Here is a 15,317-nt window from a genome sequence, read left to right as displayed (position 1 = left end):
TTCATGAAAAATTGTCTGACCAATCAAAAATCAAAGTAGTCTCCTCCACTCCCTCTTGTTTCCCCTCCGCGTGTACGCCCCTTTAGGCCCTTTATTTGCTATTATTATTTTGGACCGCAACAAGTGGTTCTGTTCACTCTCAACATTTGCAGTTTTATGCTTTCATTTTAAAATAAGGGTAAGTTTATGTCATTGCCATTTGCCAGGGTTCATTGCGTATATATGTACATTGTGTGACCATTTGACGATAAAACCTGGATGGATACATAAATTCCAAGACACTCGGATGTTTACTTTTATATTTTTGGCGTATTTACAAATGTACAAATCTTAATTATTCTTGTTATCTTGCAGTGAAACATTTTTTATCATCCGCATATAATATGCCCTTGAACTCTAATCTCGTTGGAAAGTTGTTTGACTCTATGGAGCTGAAAGAGAAGGTCAGCGCGAAGACGCCCAATACATCTGGGGACGAAAAGCTTGAAGTATGATTTATTTAATTTGTTTTCCTTTTATTTTTATTTTTATTGAATACCAATTTAAGATATAAATATATATTACTTTAAAATTAAATTTAATCGTTGCATAATTTTTAACAAAATTAATTGATCTTTTTTTTCAAACCGATTTTGCAGTGGGTTACTAGAAACGTGACTAAAGTCTATGTATGTAAATTTTCCTCTATTTATTTATCATCTGTGTCATTATGTATGTTGTTGATCTAAATTGAAGTTACTTGGAAAAATAGACTCTAAAGTTTATTGGATATTTGTAATGGTTTATGCATTGTTTTGTCATGGGAGTGCCAGTGCAAATTATTTAATTATTAGCCAACAATAATTTACCTTTTTTTTACTTCGCAGACCTTGAGGCAAAAAGTTACATCGAGCTTTGTCAATGGACAGTGGCTGTGCCCGGAGCCCTTAAAAAAAAGCCCATGGATTCATCAAGAAGCCTCGTTTGCCGATAAGCCCTACTGGCACAACTACGAATCCCTGGGCCAGTGGTCAGGCTTGCCTTCTGAGATCAGAAAGCAACACCTCAGAGAGTATGTGGTGCCCATTTCTAGTTAGCCAGGAAATTTAATTGTACATTATTTTTCTAGTGTTGCTGAGCTTTTTTCCAAGAGAGGTTCGGAATTGGTTGAATTTGAGGAAGCCTTGTATGCTGCACCAGCCGAGACTCTTTTGAAAGAAGTTTTGCCCTTTTTAGTCGAGTACTGGCAGTACTACAGTGGTTGGGCTGCTTTAGAGGACCCTCAAAACAGGCAGTACTATGCATCAGGTTTGATTAAAAAAATTTAATGTTACCCAAATTTAAAATTGTCATTTAGGGAGTGTTGTGATTGATGTCCGCCAATCCAAATTCCCCCTTCTCGAAGCCAGCTTTGCAGCAGCACCTGCTTTGGCTGCTGGTTGCGTGATCACTGTATTGGGTCACAGGAGACTGGAGTCGCTTCTCTATCTGGCTTCTTTGGCAAAGTACTAGAAAAGTATAATTATCTCGCTGCCTAACATTTCTTATTCCAGGTTGCCAGCAGGTGTATTTAATGTGGTTGTAACTAATGGGCCATCAAACCCACCTGAAGCAGTTATTGGTCGTCCCGTGGCTGTTTTTGGGCCCATCAAAACTACCAAAGAGAGCGATGAACTTTTCAACTCAGAGTCCACTTTCTGTAATTAAGATGCTTAATTTATATTTAATTTTAATTTTTATTCCTAAAATTTAATATTGCAGATTTACGAGGTCGTTCGAATATGCTCATAATGAGCCATGCAGACTTTGAAGGTGCAGCCAGGGCCCTCCTTCATGAAACCACTAAAAGAGCAAATTTTGTAAGACTGCATATAATATTAACAACTGAAGTCTTATGATATAATTTCAGAGCTTCTGGCCAGTGAGTGAGGTGCTTGTCCAAGAGCACTTGTACCAACCGTTTGTTTCTTACTTTCAAAAATTGTTCCCAACCGAGCCAATCAACTCAAAATCTTGGTCCGACTCTGCAATCAACAAAGTGCGCAAATTTGCGAATGATGAAGGACTGAAGGTTTGCCTTTTCAATTATAAAATATAATGCAGCAATTTCAAGATGTTTAAATTTTGCAGCTACTGGAAAGCTCGGAAGCTGTGATCCTAATTGGCGGTCGATTTGAAGAACCGATGTTATCAGAGTTTGTTGAAGATGGACCTTATGTTGTTGGTCTGCTGCCAGTGAGGTCACTGAATGAGGCAGTAACTATTGTTAACAGTCGGCCAAGGATTTTGAGTGCTAGTGTATGGACCCAAGATGGACCTCTTGCATCACAAGCAGCTAGTGGAATCAAGGTAATTTATTTTTTTGTTTGAGATTTTGGTTTTAAAATTTTTGGCAGGCTCCGATTGTTTGGATCAACCAACATGGTAAATTGCCCAGTCCATCAAGTGGAATCGGATCAACAATTTACTCTGGATTTGGACAGTGGGGTGGAAAGAACGGTGTGCAAAATATCGAATAACATATTTAATTACTATTATTTAATTTTTTATTCATTTTACACTTTAAAGGTTTACTGAATTTCAAACAGTGGAGGCCGACTGTTTGTGACAAAGGGGCCCACCGATTTGAGTCAAAATGGTCCGAAAACGCAGATTCTTCTTTGAGACGATTAGACATGTTTGTCAACGGGAAAATTCTTCAGGCAGCTTCCGCAAAGGTGCTCATTGGCCGCAATGAGAAGCCCTTTGCAACAGTTGGTTTGCCTAACAAGTATATTGAATTTAAAATATATAAAAAATTTGATTAAATTTTAATAAAATTGCAGCAAGGAAGTTTCAACTGCTGTTTCTGCTGGTTTAAAAGCATTCCAGTCTTGGTCAGTCTTTAGCCAACCATCAAGAGCAGATGCGCTTGAAAAATTGGGAACCGCCCTGGCCAAGTCCGAGGTGTCGTATGCAAAACTTTTGAACGACTTCGGAGTTGAGGGAGACAAGATTGCTGCTTGTGAATGCAAGGCATCTATACAAGCCCTGACAAAGTGGTGTGCAAAAGCCACAACAAGCCAGGTAATAAATTAAAAAATACTAAAATCTTATCTTGTACCGTGTCAATTTTTAATAGGTCCTTGAAGGTCACATCGAGGGCAAATGCTCAACTTATCCTGTGCCCGTTGGAATAGTTGCTGTGTGTGGGCCAATTGACAGCCTGAGCGCTTTGATTTCTCTCATTACTCCTGCTCTGTTGGCTGGAAATTGTGTTTTGGTGAGTGCAAGTCCGAGGGACGCTCTGGTTGCCCTGCACCTTGCACAAGTCGGATCAGCTCTACCAGCTGGAGTTTTGAACGTCGTCGGACCTGGTGCCCAGGCTGATTTTGCTGCTCATCCTGAAGTAGGAGCTGTGTGGGTGGGCTTCCGAGATGTCACCAAGCTGGTATCCGACCGCCCCAAAAAGGTATGGAGAGTGGATTGGGCCTGTCTCGACAACTGCCCCGATGAGTATTTCGTGCACAATTGCACCTCATGCAAATCAGTTTTCTCTGCTGATTAAATCCTCTCCAAAATGTCAATTATAAAGGTTGAGGGGCAGAAAATATTTTTTACTCTTGCTCTTTTGTAGCCCAGTAATGTATTGACGTTTTTATAACAATTTTAAAACTTTTAAAACCGAGGTGTTTAACACACAAAAATTGTGCCATATTATGAAGAGTTGTCGCATTAAAATGCAGATCGTTATTGTTTATTTTGAATAAATTTTATTTTTCCCACAGTCAATAAGTAAAATGTGTGTCAATTAAGAGATGCAATTACATAAATCACTAAAAAAATTCTCCTTTAATTTTGCCATCAAGGCAGTAGTAAATACAATATAAAAGATAAACATATTATAGAGAGTAAAAAAAGTTCTCTCTTTTGTTAGTAAAGGCCAGGCAAAGGCAGCTATCAAAATATTAGGTGGCAGACAGGCCTAAAATGTTACTTGAAATGCCCCTCTCTGGATCACTGATCGGGATCTACAAAAATACCAAAATCTCATAATCATAATCTACTATAAAAATGAGTATTATTTGAGCTCGGTGTCACGGTTTTGAACTCACAAATCAATTCTCCAATGTACGCAGGGTTTGCTTCCCAGTTCTGCTCGATGTTCCTGATCAATCTAGTAATTCGGTTGGCTAGATTTGTTCTTTCAACATTCCCCATTCGCAGCATGTTTCCACGCTTCTCCCAATAGAAAGGGAGAAAGCCGTCCTGCAGGTATTTTTGGATGCCTCGAAGCAGCTGTAAATTAAAAAAGAAAAGCTTTGTGCAATTATCATAACAAATTTAAAAATACCTTGATGAAAGCCAAGTCAGTATTATCATTTTCACTCAATTCTCCACTCTCCTTCATCCAAAGAGCTGCATTTTTGATAGCATAGCTGTAAAGACTTTGCCAATTTTGCTCGTCTCGCAGTTTCTATAACAAATTTTTTTAATGTAACCATCTATTTTGAAAAAAAAATTAGTTTTACCTTGATCAACTTGATGGCAGGTTTAATCCTTCCATAATCACGGATGATATCTTTTTCAAATTGGTAAAAGGACACTCTCCAAGCATCGGAAATGCTCTGCTCATTCTTGAGTGGCTTCGGTACAATAAACCAGCTCTAAAAATATTAACCTGTTTAAGTTTTCCAGCTATGCACAGGTTATTGGATGATGCATGCATATCACAAAATTAAGAATATAAAAATTAGGAAACAAAATCTTAACCATCTGAGAAGAGTAAAATTGTTTGCGCAAATTGATAGAATAAGAAGTTGATCTATTGACGTAATTTTTATAATTATTACTCTATTCAAAGGTTTTGGAGTCCTGATAGGATGTGGTGGTGGCGTAATGAAGCCAAAGACTGGCACAACATCAATCGATAGGCCGCCAATCTCCAATGTCATTGCAGGCCCAGATTTTTTTAAATGAAGTTGCTATTCGTGATAAATAATTAATTATAATTTTAAAATTACTGTTGGTGGTTTTATACTTCATTAATAGGTTTTCCAACATTGTAGTTGTTCACAAACTTGGTGGTAATCCCTTCCATCCACTGCCTGACTTTATCTTGCAACAGGTTACCAGAGGGATCTGTCCACCGTGCCAATTCACTGGGTATTTTGTAAGTTTAATACTAAAAGCTGTTGGTATTTCAAAATTATCATACGTATATACTGGTGGCTGCCATTTAGGGTCTGCTTTGATGCTCTCCAGTGCTTGTCCGTAGCCTTTCACAGTCACAAATCCAGGCTGATCATTTCTCGCAACCAACTAATTTTAATATTGAAAATAACTATTTGTTCGCGAAAAAAATTGTAACCTTAAGTTTCTTTTCATCAAACGGAAATTTGAAAACAATGTTCAGGTCAAACTCGTCTGGCTTAGAAATCTTCAGACCCTCATAAAAACTGCCAGTCCATTGTATTTCCTTGTAGATCATGGCAAACAGCTTGCTTTCAGCTTTCAATCCATTTACCAAGTCCCTCTTAACCTAATAACCGTCAAGTTTTAATTGTAATAATTTTAGCTGAGCTATTTTTTAGCATACAAGTTGATCAATAAACTGATTAGTTCTTTTGATCTCATCTTCTTCAAGACGCAGTTTTCTTAGAACTCGTTCAAGAACTTGTACGACGTTTCCAGAGTATCCCGATATTCTCAAGTTCTCCAAATTTGGAAGCTCTGCAGCTTGTGGCTCAGCAGGCGCTGCCGCAATACCTCCCATGGCTCTGTCTGTAAAATAACAAGGAATTTTTTCTTATCTTTAAAATAATTATTTTTATCCCCAGACTATCTCATAAAACAGCAAATATATACATACTGCCAATATAATGTGGTAAAAAATGCAGCTAAATACAAGTTTGAAAAAAAATTATAATACGTTATTAAAGTCTCAATCAAAATTTTTGGCTATAATTTAAAATAAACCACCGCCGAGTCTATAAATTGAATAATTTTTTTCATTTTCGCGAGCGAATTATTTTAAGTTGGAAATAAGATGTGATTTATTATTCAGAGCAAAATTTGAAATTAAAAAAATTATAAATAATTACCACAATGAACCTCGTTTGTTTCGATTCTGCATAAAGAGTTGCTTTTGTTCTTGGCTTTTTTCTTTGCTTTACCGAGTGAAAGTCCAAAAAATGAAATGATGAATAGCAGACTGAGCAATCCGATTCCAGTGAACAATCGCATATCTCTGTTTAGCTTTCGTGAATAAGCAACTAATTTGAGACTTGTGTCAAATTCAGGCTCCGCTTTTGCCGCTCGACAATTTCTTTATATATCTGGAATTTAAAATGCAGCGACAATGTAAAATCTCTCTTACCACGAAGCGCCTAAATATCACTTTTGAAACCAGCAATTGGAAATTAATGGCAGTCTGCTTTCTTTATCAATTTTTGGTAATGCTCTAAACTCAAGACTCAACAAGATGACTCTCCCACTTTATGTAATGTACACGCATATAAGGCCTTGCAAAAAATGAGTGTGCCGTGTTTGCGCATACAAAGGAGACAGGCGCGTTAAAAAGAAAGATTCAAGCGGGAGATTTTAACTCTTTCACTCTCCATCAATATAATATCATTACCAGTGTTTTTTTTTTATTATATTTAAAAAATTTCTTAATCGGATCTTAAATTTTTTTTGTCAAGTTTTAAATTTCTTTCTATTTTTAGAAGTTAACACGTAAATTTCTATACAATAAGCTGCACGCTATGATAAAAAAAATATCAGTAAATTCCTAAATTCTCAATTTCAAGGCGCCAAAAGTGCTTGTTTTCGTTGGAATTTTCAGGAAAATGATTAGATAAGAAATAATTCACTTATAATTTAAATGCTGCAAACAAAAGATAAAAAAAATTAACTGCAACGACTTTTGGATTCCGCCAAGTTAATCTTTTTTTGCATCACAAAAAGATATTAAGTGTGTAAACTTATGATAAGTATTAATCTTAAAATTAAAGTGATAAGTTATTTTAATTGATGCATTTATATTGTAATTATTATTTTAGACGCGGTAAAATTAAGACCAAGTAAGAATTAGAAATTTAAGTCCAGTTATTTTGTAAAAATATTTTCACCAAGAGTGTATGTAATAGTGTAATATATACCACATCAAACCAAATTTAAAAGCTGTATTTTGGACAAAACATACGTGGCTTTTTAAAATAAAATCACAGATCAAGGGAAGGGATCCAAACAACATCCCGACCGGTTTTATGCTAACGGAACCATAAATTCAATTCACTGAAGCAATTTCCTCTAACTGAAAACAGGTCTCTTTTCAGTGACTCTATAAAGATTTTAAAAAATTGTATCTTGTAATATAATCACCATTATCAAGCATGCATTTACACAGTCTTATTCGAAATTAGCCTTGCTATACCTTTTAATCGGTTAATTCATTAATTGTAATTAATTTTGCTTGATTTTAGTATATGTACAGAGTAATGACAATGAGACTCATTCTGCACTCATCGTAATTATTTTTTATACTATTACCTGATTGCAATAAGTGTGTCGAACAAAGCAAACAAAGTATGCACGTGGACTTGATCTTTGATAGTAAATTGATGGATTGATTTAAATTTCTCATTTTATGTGACCTCTTATTAAATATTTTTCCTCTTTGATACGAAAGGAGTTGGGTGTGTTTTCAGTCAATTTGTGCAAAAATAAAGAAAATAATAAAATAAAAATAAGAAATATATCCAAATTTTATAAATTACGTAAATATAACACTTAAATTTCATAATATATTAAATAAAAAGCACTATCATTTAATTAATTAATTAATATACCTTCTGCAGTGGAGAGATAAGTCAGTAACTCCAACAAACTGAAGACAACTAAATTATGTTTGCAGCGTGAGATCGAAATCAGCCTCCTTTGCGCTGTTCTTCTGATTGTTCCGCAGCCCGCAAATAAGAGATAAAAGAGGGTGGAGTCGAATATCAACTTTGAAACTGTTGCAAAAGCTTCATCCGTCTCTCCTATTTATTCTCTCTTTCTCTCCTCTGTCTGATCAGAATTGGCGGATCGCGCCCCCTCCACTGATTTCTTTTAGGCTGTACTTTTTTTAGCAGCGGTGTCATTGCATGACTCGATTATACGTTTTCCTTATTACTCGTTTATTTTTTATTTTTGTTCGCTTCATCACGGGGTGAGGCATGCGTAAAGTTAGACTGGATTTTGATAGTTTTTTTTGGCGCCGGTAGACTGCAGAGCCCCCTATAGTCTCTCCTCTGCCCCCTCTCCTTCCCTCATCAGCTGTGGTCATCCTTTTCATCCCTTTGAATGGGCGCCAAAGTTCATCCAAAGCAGACGTTTATGACTGATTTTTATATTTTCCAGCTGTAAACTTTGTCCAGTGTGATGGAGCAAAGCTTCAGCCAGCGTGGTCTTCGAATGTACTTCGTTCGGCAGTCGGAAGAGCCGTCAAAATGTTTCACCGACGCCTTCCAGGTAAAAAAAAATTGAATTTTTGTAACGCGGTCTAGAAGCCCGACCAGCTCTTTTCAATCTAGAATTTGCACTATGTTTCATTTTCAGAGTTGTCAAGACAAATTGATACACCCGCAAATGCTAGACGAAGAAGAGTGCGAGAAGTTGCAAGTCGACCGGAAAGTTGTTTTGGTTTTGGAAAAGTTCGAAGGCCAACTCTTCCACCGACTTTTCACAGAATCTTCTCCATGCACGTATGTTTTACTATACAAAATACAGATCTGTATATCACAATATCCTTATTATTTGGGACAGTATTTTGGGAGCGCCTTGCGTCCAGCAGTGTTTGAGCAAAGGCGAGCCGACTCCTGAGGGACCTTATCCAGTCTTTTCGTTGGCCATGCAGGGCCTTCGAGTTTGCTTATCAGGATTCAAACCATCGCAGAAAGAGGAATTGGCCAACAAAGTGCGCTTCATGTGCGGCACATTTGAAAAAAATCTATCCACTGACGTAAGTTAACGAACCTAAATTTAGAAACGCTTTGATGTAAATTTGATATATAATTCAAGGTGACACATTTGGTGGCTGAAATGACAAACACAGAGAAATACTCTGTCGCTGTTGAGAACAAAATTCCAGTGATGTTGGAGACTTGGGTCCATGAATCTTGGGAGACCAACCAGACAAACCATCTTTCGGCACTTGACGACCTTCTGATTCGACTAAAATGCCCTCCATTTTTAGGCCTGATAATTTCAGTCACACAATTCCCCAAAGCGAAGAAGGAGAAAATTAGGGCAATCATTGAAAAGCATGGTAAACTATAGCAAATTTACAAAATAATTAATAAAATAAACGCAAAATATTTTAGGTGGAAAGTACAGCCCAGATCTGACAGCACAGGAGACGGATGTTCTGGTTGTGTCGAACACTTCGGGCGAAAAATATAGAGCTGCCAAAGAGTGGAAGATTCCTTGCGTGTCAGAGGCCTGGGTTTTGGAATCCGCTAAAGCAGGCCACTCTCTAAATTTTAATTCTTACGCAGTCAAAGCACCAGCCAAAACTTCCACTCCTGAAAGAGATGCATCTCGTAATTATCTCTTGTTCTTTACCTCACAAAATCTCTCAATGTTTTAATCTGATAGAAATGGACATTTCCATGATCAGCACTATTGCTCATGAAGTAGCAACTCGCAACCAAGCTACTAAAATCAATGAGACCATGGCATCAACTGTCTCGACCATGTCTTTTGCTGAACCTTTGCCACCCGAGAGGAGAGAACCACCTTCCACCCCTGAAAAGGAACATGACGCCACCATGAAAATCATGAAACTTCCACTTGCTGAGGTTTGAAAAAAATTTGTTAAAAGCTCAATATAATACTGAAATTTAAAACTTGAATTCTCATTAAAATAGAGACTTTTATAATAATAAATAATTTATGCTCGTATTAATTTTTTGCACATTTCAAATAGGTGCGCAAAGCTGGACCTTTCCTGGATGGATGCAAAATCTACGTGTCTGGTGGTTCTACTGCCTTGCAAGACAAATTGCGAAAGATGCTGAACAGCAGCGGCGCCACCCGCTTTGATGAAATTTCTGAAGGACTGACCCATGTCGTCCTGGCTGGTCAGAGTCTACGTCCAGCCGAGGCTCAAGCTCTAGCCCAACGAAGCCGTAAGCCACCCATCGTCCCCCTCAGCTGGCTTATTCGAAGTTTCGAACTCAAGCACCCTGCAGAGGCTGTTGGTCAGCAAGGGCCGGAACCACCCTCGCCTCTTAGTAAGAGGGGAATGCAGATGTTCAAGTCTCCCCAAAAACTTATCATTTCACCCAGGTTTGTGTAATTTTTCAATTATTTAAAAATTCAATTTAGTTTTTCTTAAAGATATCAATGATGTGATGGTAATACTATTTATTATTATGCCAGAGTTTTCATCTCCACTCTTTTATTTTTGAAATTCATTATTCTGTCTTTTAGAACTGCCAAAAATGACCTAGCTGTTGTGCAGCAGTATCTAGATGATGATATGCCTGTCCCTCTCCCTGTGGATAATGCTAAGAACGAAGAAGAAGATGACGAAGAGGAACTAGCACAGCCAATGGCTGCACTCGGCAACGTCAAACTGCAAATCAAGGACCTGACCAAGACTGAGGCAGCCTTAGTTCGTCATAAAGCTGAGTCCATGGGAGCCAAATTTGTGGACAGCAACGCTGACTACATCATTGGACCTTTCAAAACACAGGCGTCCAACCCCAAACAAGTGACCCAGTACTGGCTGGAGGAATGTGATGAAAAAGGCGAGACAGTGCCAATACAATACTTTCACAGGCCAATTCTACTTCGTCCGAAAAAGCCTTTGAAAGGCGTTGTGATCGCCATCAGCTCATATGGTGGTCAAGAGCGAGCCTACCTATCAACACTGGCAATTGAACTAGGGGCTGTGTGAGTAAAAATCTTAAGTTATAAATTTGATTTATTTTTATTTCTCAAACCATCAGTTTTTTTATGAAGTACAAAAAAAATTTGTTTGCAATAAAATTGGATATTAATTTTTTGTTTGTTTATTTTCATATATTTTGATTCAATTTAATAATTAAGATGTTTGCAATAAAAATAAATATATTTTTTATAAATTTCTGTAATTTTCAGCTATCAAGATGTGTTTGCCAAGAAACCAGCACCTGATAGAAATGCCATAGCTTCTACCCATTTGATTTGCCCAACGCCAGAAGGCTCTAAGTTCAAGGCTGCAACCAAATGGCACCTGCCAGCTGTGACAAAAGACTGGCTGCTGCAGTGCAGTGTGTCCAACAGTCACCTTCCGGAGGAACCATTTCTTTTGACCGGACCAACTGCCCCTTCTCCCTCTGCCTCAGTTCTTTCTGCTTCGACTTCTTCCATTCAGAAAGATGACCTAGTAAGATTTGTGATTTGAGAAATAATAAATGTGTAATTTTCTTGCTTGAAGGATGTTGGAACGCCGGTTCGACCACCTCCAAACATTGATGGCTTCAAAACTCCCTTCAGCCCAGCAACTCCAGTTCTCGTTCAGGACAACAAACTTATGGACGCAGAACGCATTTCAAGATTGTCTCTTGCAAGTTTTAGGAGGGAGGTGGATAAGTTGGACCCTGGTTATATTTCCACCCCTGAAACACCCTATGGTCAGGTCAAGAGTGATGATCCTTCACCTACTACGAGGAAAGCCTGGAAAAGATATCTCAATTCCATTCCTGACTCAAAGCGTGTTACTGACGATTCTACTGAAACTACGGTTAGTGATATCTTGACTATTTTGTAATTGTCTTTACTTTTTGTGTGAAATTTCTTAGCTGGTTAGTAAGAGAGCTCGAGTAGATGACCTGGGGGATGAAAAATTAGGGTCAACTGACGGCGCTGAAGTTACCATTGACATTGACCTTGATGATAAACTTCTGGAGGTTTGTAAAATAATAAATTGGAACTGTAAATAATCTGATTTGTTTTTATATTTACAGAACTATAGCAGCCAAAAGAACGTACGAAAGTGCGAAGACCAAAACAAAGAAAATGAAGAGGTTCCGTCAACTTCGGCTCCATACCCAACACCCTTTGAAGATGAAGATAATACTCTACAGGATGTAATGGATGATGAAGAAGAGGAAGAAGAAGAGGAGCCTGCAGAAGAACGGCCTGTTTATCATTTTATGCTGACAGGTTTTGCTGAGAAGGATCTGGACCAAATACACAGAGTTGTGAATAATCTCAATGGAAAAGTTTCTGCTACAAAAATGTTCGACCCCGAGGCCACTCACCTGGTGACTAACGCGCCAAGCAGAAGTGAAAGATTGCTAGGAGCAATTGCAGCTGGTCTCTGGATAGTTCATCCACAATTCCTGCTGGAGTCGGCCAAAGCCATGGAGTTTCTATCTGAGGAAGATTACGAGTGGGGAAATCCAAAGGCCGCTGGTTTCTTGGAGCCTCAAATCGCGGACAGTCCTTTGGCCCAAGAGTTGGCAGCTGCCTGCTACCGTTGGAGGAAGACTGACAAAAAGGGCGCCTTCAAAGACTTCAAGGCAATCTTACTTGGAGCCCCACAGAAGACGGCTGCTTTCGAACGCATGATTATTGCTGGTGGCGGAGAAGTTGTCCCTTACAAGTAAGTTTTGGTTCAAAATTAATGGTAAACTCAGTTTTGATTTAAAATTTGTCCAGAGAGGAGAACTTAAGTGGGGTGACCCACTGCTTCATAGATGTCAACAGGGTGAATATGGACTTGAGTGCTTTGAGGTCTGCAAACGTGCCATGCTACAACCCTATATACTTGAGTGATTACCTCATCAAGAACCCACTTCCAGATTCGAGTGTTCATCGCATCTAAAGGGAAGCTTTGCATTGTTTTTTTAAATCCTTCTTCAACTACTTTTATGAAATTTCCAACAATCCTTAATTTATACAAGATTCTCTTAACCTAAGTAATTTTTTTTATCACTAACCAACTTTGAAAATGCTGTATGGTGGTGCAACATCTCAAATGTTTATTTTATATAATAAAGTGGGACCATAATATATTTCATCGTAGTTATACGCATAATTATTCTTATCGATTAAACAATATAGATTTTTTCACAGCTTCAAACATTATAATCAGGCCGCAAGGAATTGATCCATTTTTATTTGTTTTTCTTACACTTGACGACAAGCGCCACGTGCAGCGCGGCTCTGGGTAGAGCTAGTCACATTGCAGGATGCATGCCATGCCACTCAGATCAATATAAGCACTTATTTACTCCAGCGCACCAAGTACATTTTTGTTCGACCGAAGGTTATTTGTAGCATTTCAAGAGGCCCTCTGTCTCGGTCTAAAAAGTAAAAAGGCTTAAAGAACAACATTCACTATTCAGCCACAACGCGGGTCTCCTTTGACTTGCCAATAATATTGCTTTATTCCTGCGCTTTCAAACGACAGGCGAACGATGAACTGCAGCAAACTGCTGCCACTTTGTTGCTCAAATTGTGTTTACACTAAGATTTCCACCGCGAAAAGTTTTATTTTACTGATTTTACTGAATATTTAATTCATATTTATCTAACGAGAATTGTTAAAAAAAATTTAATTTTAGTAGTTGTAAAATTTTTAACAATCATATTTGCTTCAATTTTTATTATTATAATTTGTAACAAAATAATAATAATTTTAAACTTGATTTACAAACTGAAAAACGTGCAAAATAATTCACGAGCTTTATGTGCATCATGAATTAGGAAAGTTTGCCTGAAGTTGGGGCGAATTCTTGACCTCGGGGGCCGTGACTAGAGTTGGCGGGCTACGGACGCCGTAAATTGACAGGCGTGCTCTGCTCTTTCCATGCCCGGCAGCAGCAACTCTCCAGGATAGTGACAAATAACATCGAACGAGGTCTCCAGGGCGTGCTTCGGCCAACTTGATACGGGCCGCGTAAATGCGGTGCAAGAAGTGGATCGAGCTTTACTTCGAGGGGATGAAAAATGATTGCTCCTGATGAATGTGACACGCTGCAGGTGCAATGATTTTTGACAAGACCCCACTAGCAGTTTATATCCATCCATCACTGCCTCTCTATTATCCAATCGCGCGCCCACTTTTTCCAGAGTCCGTGCTAATAAATAAGCGTCAGAGTAAATAAGACGTCGAACACTGTGTATAGATTCAACCCTTGCTCGACGCGGGGCTGCATTACACACGTCGGCTGGTGTTGCTAGTAATTTCGGCCCGGTGACAGCAGGAAGTGCGCCGTCTTTGCAAAGATTACCCTCGACACGCGCGCGTTCACCCCTGCGCTCGTTTAAAATGCTTCTTCGACCGTGTCATTTGGGGAGGTCGCGCTAAACCCAAAACGCTCCAAAGTTTACTCAGGTGGGGTGGAAAAAAATATATGCTTTTTATTAAAAATAAAGATTGCGAGAGGAGTTATTTCAGTGGGGAAAAAAAAAAACACGGAAAAGTTCTACCAAGAGCTGTAGATCTACCTTCAGCAAATGCTTTAAAGTGCACTTTTAATTTATCAGGAATTTAACATTTTGTAATTATTCTGAGAGTTGCTAAAAAAGTAATAAGTAGTATTTCACACTGTTTAGAACTCATTTTGATGGGGGAAAATTAGATTTAAAGGGTGGTATAAGGACGCAACGAATAATTTATATTCATATAGCCGCCGAGTCGTCTAAATTGTAATTATTTTATTTTATTTAGTGACGCCATTCTTACTAAATCATACTGAAAATTCAAGTATTTCACTGTTTAGAACTCATTTTGATAAAAAAAAATATATGTTAGAGTTGACTTATCAATTAATTTAAAAGTCAAACGTTTCCAATTTTGCATACAAATAAAAAAATAAAAAAAGCAGTCATAATTCAATTTTATAATTTTATCCCTTTGATTTCCTGTCAAAAGGAATTATATATTTAATTTCGCAAAAAGATTTTAACAATTCTCATAAAGAAATTTAATAAAAAATTGGAGCTGTCAAGAGTGGCTGTAAAACGCAGTAAACAAACAATGCCGCACTTATAATTAAATTTCCATTACACTTGTCCTCCTTTTAAGAGAAAGGCTGCAGTTAAAGTGGTACGTCCGGTGCCGAGTAACGAAATTTGCGCGAGCAACAAAAATGAAAGCACCTCACTCGCTGCCGGTCGGTGTAATGGAAAATCGCTGACTGCATCGAGATTAAAGAGGAAATAGTGTCTCTAGCCGGCTCTTGGATATATTCGCACGGCGCCGCCGTTAATGAGCAAATTTAATTCTCTTTGGCATTTTGGCGGGTCAGCGCAAAGAGCACTCGCTGTAAATCACATTTTATACTCGAGCCTGGGCCAAATGAGATTTGCTTTGC

General features: G+C 38.1%; 3 protein-coding genes across 8 annotated transcripts; 2 read left to right on the top strand and 1 right to left on the bottom strand.

Annotated features, from left to right (window-relative positions):
* The first annotated feature begins 72 nt into the window (after positions 1-72).
* LOC132204196 (aldehyde dehydrogenase family 16 member A1-like) lies at positions 73-4,261 on the top strand. 2 transcript variants are annotated; one of them, XM_059632539.1, is made up of 14 exons: positions 73-178; positions 355-488; positions 639-668; positions 867-1,051; positions 1,109-1,287; positions 1,337-1,484; positions 1,533-1,678; positions 1,741-1,838; positions 1,889-2,050; positions 2,110-2,328; positions 2,376-2,478; positions 2,548-2,749; positions 2,805-3,045; positions 3,101-4,261. In XM_059632539.1, exons 2-14 carry the CDS (start codon positions 384-386, stop codon positions 3,524-3,526), a joined length of 2,244 nt encoding a protein of 747 aa, XP_059488522.1. In that variant the 5' UTR covers positions 73-178; positions 355-383; the 3' UTR covers positions 3,527-4,261. The 2 variants fall into 2 exon arrangements, with proteins under 2 accessions (XP_059488522.1, XP_059488532.1); XM_059632549.1 differs by lacking the exon at positions 639-668 and having other exon boundaries at positions 3,101-4,257.
* On the bottom strand, positions 3,698-7,992 carry LOC132204205 (cyclic GMP-AMP synthase-like receptor). Of its 5 annotated transcripts, none has more exons than XM_059632577.1 (11): positions 7,812-7,992; positions 6,063-6,296; positions 5,558-5,742; positions 5,330-5,500; positions 5,177-5,280; positions 5,000-5,120; positions 4,812-4,943; positions 4,491-4,625; positions 4,313-4,435; positions 4,074-4,257; positions 3,698-3,989 (listed from the first exon to the last, which is right to left on the bottom strand). In XM_059632577.1, the coding sequence occupies exons 2-11, from the start codon at positions 6,202-6,204 to the stop codon at positions 3,976-3,978; spliced, it is 1,311 nt and encodes a 436-aa protein (XP_059488560.1). In that variant the 5' UTR covers positions 6,205-6,296; positions 7,812-7,992; the 3' UTR covers positions 3,698-3,975. The 5 variants fall into 5 exon arrangements, with proteins under 5 accessions (XP_059488560.1, XP_059488545.1, XP_059488551.1 ...); XM_059632562.1 differs by lacking the exon at positions 7,812-7,992 and adding an exon at positions 6,359-6,495; XM_059632568.1 differs by lacking the exon at positions 7,812-7,992 and adding an exon at positions 6,338-6,461 and having other exon boundaries at positions 6,063-6,286.
* A 28-nt stretch (positions 7,993-8,020) lies between these two features.
* Positions 8,021-13,033, top strand: LOC132204186 (DNA topoisomerase 2-binding protein 1-like). Its single transcript, XM_059632528.1, has 13 exons — positions 8,021-8,475; positions 8,563-8,708; positions 8,770-8,965; positions 9,025-9,271; positions 9,327-9,545; positions 9,601-9,803; positions 9,932-10,293; positions 10,438-10,902; positions 11,110-11,377; positions 11,429-11,734; positions 11,793-11,900; positions 11,958-12,598; positions 12,655-13,033. The coding sequence occupies exons 1-13, from the start codon at positions 8,386-8,388 to the stop codon at positions 12,818-12,820; spliced, it is 3,417 nt and encodes a 1,138-aa protein (XP_059488511.1). The 5' UTR covers positions 8,021-8,385; the 3' UTR covers positions 12,821-13,033.
* Positions 13,034-15,317: the final 2,284 nt, after the last annotated feature.

The sequence above is a fragment of the Neocloeon triangulifer genome, unplaced genomic scaffold (assembly GCF_031216515.1).
Source record: "Neocloeon triangulifer isolate White Clay Creek 2 clone unplaced genomic scaffold, ASM3121651v1 ptg000002l, whole genome shotgun sequence".
NCBI classification, from domain to species: Eukaryota; Metazoa; Arthropoda; class Insecta; order Ephemeroptera; family Baetidae; genus Neocloeon; species Neocloeon triangulifer.
This window is presented reverse-complemented; position numbering and strand designations above follow the sequence as displayed.

Coding starts and splice junctions, on each gene's coding strand:
- LOC132204196 (XM_059632539.1), top strand. CDS start 384: ATGCCCTTGAACTCTAATCTCGTTGGAAAGTTGTTTGACTCTATGGAG. Junction 669..866: donor GAAACGTGACTAAAGTCTAT/GTATGTAAATTT, acceptor TTTACTTCGCAG/ACCTTGAGGCAAAAAGTTAC. Junction 1,485..1,532: donor TATCTGGCTTCTTTGGCAAA/GTACTAGAAAAG, acceptor TTCTTATTCCAG/GTTGCCAGCAGGTGTATTTA.
- LOC132204205 (XM_059632577.1), bottom strand. CDS start 6,204: ATGCGATTGTTCACTGGAATCGGATTGCTCAGTCTGCTATTCATCATT. Junction 5,501..5,557: donor ATCAGTTTATTGATCAACTT/GTATGCTAAAAA, acceptor GACGGTTATTAG/GTTAAGAGGGACTTGGTAAA. Junction 4,626..4,811: donor CTCCAAAACCTTTGAATAGA/GTAATAATTATA, acceptor TAATATTTTTAG/AGCTGGTTTATTGTACCGAA.
- LOC132204186 (XM_059632528.1), top strand. CDS start 8,386: ATGGAGCAAAGCTTCAGCCAGCGTGGTCTTCGAATGTACTTCGTTCGG. Junction 8,476..8,562: donor GTTTCACCGACGCCTTCCAG/GTAAAAAAAAAT, acceptor TTTCATTTTCAG/AGTTGTCAAGACAAATTGAT. Junction 11,901..11,957: donor TTGATGATAAACTTCTGGAG/GTTTGTAAAATA, acceptor TTATATTTACAG/AACTATAGCAGCCAAAAGAA.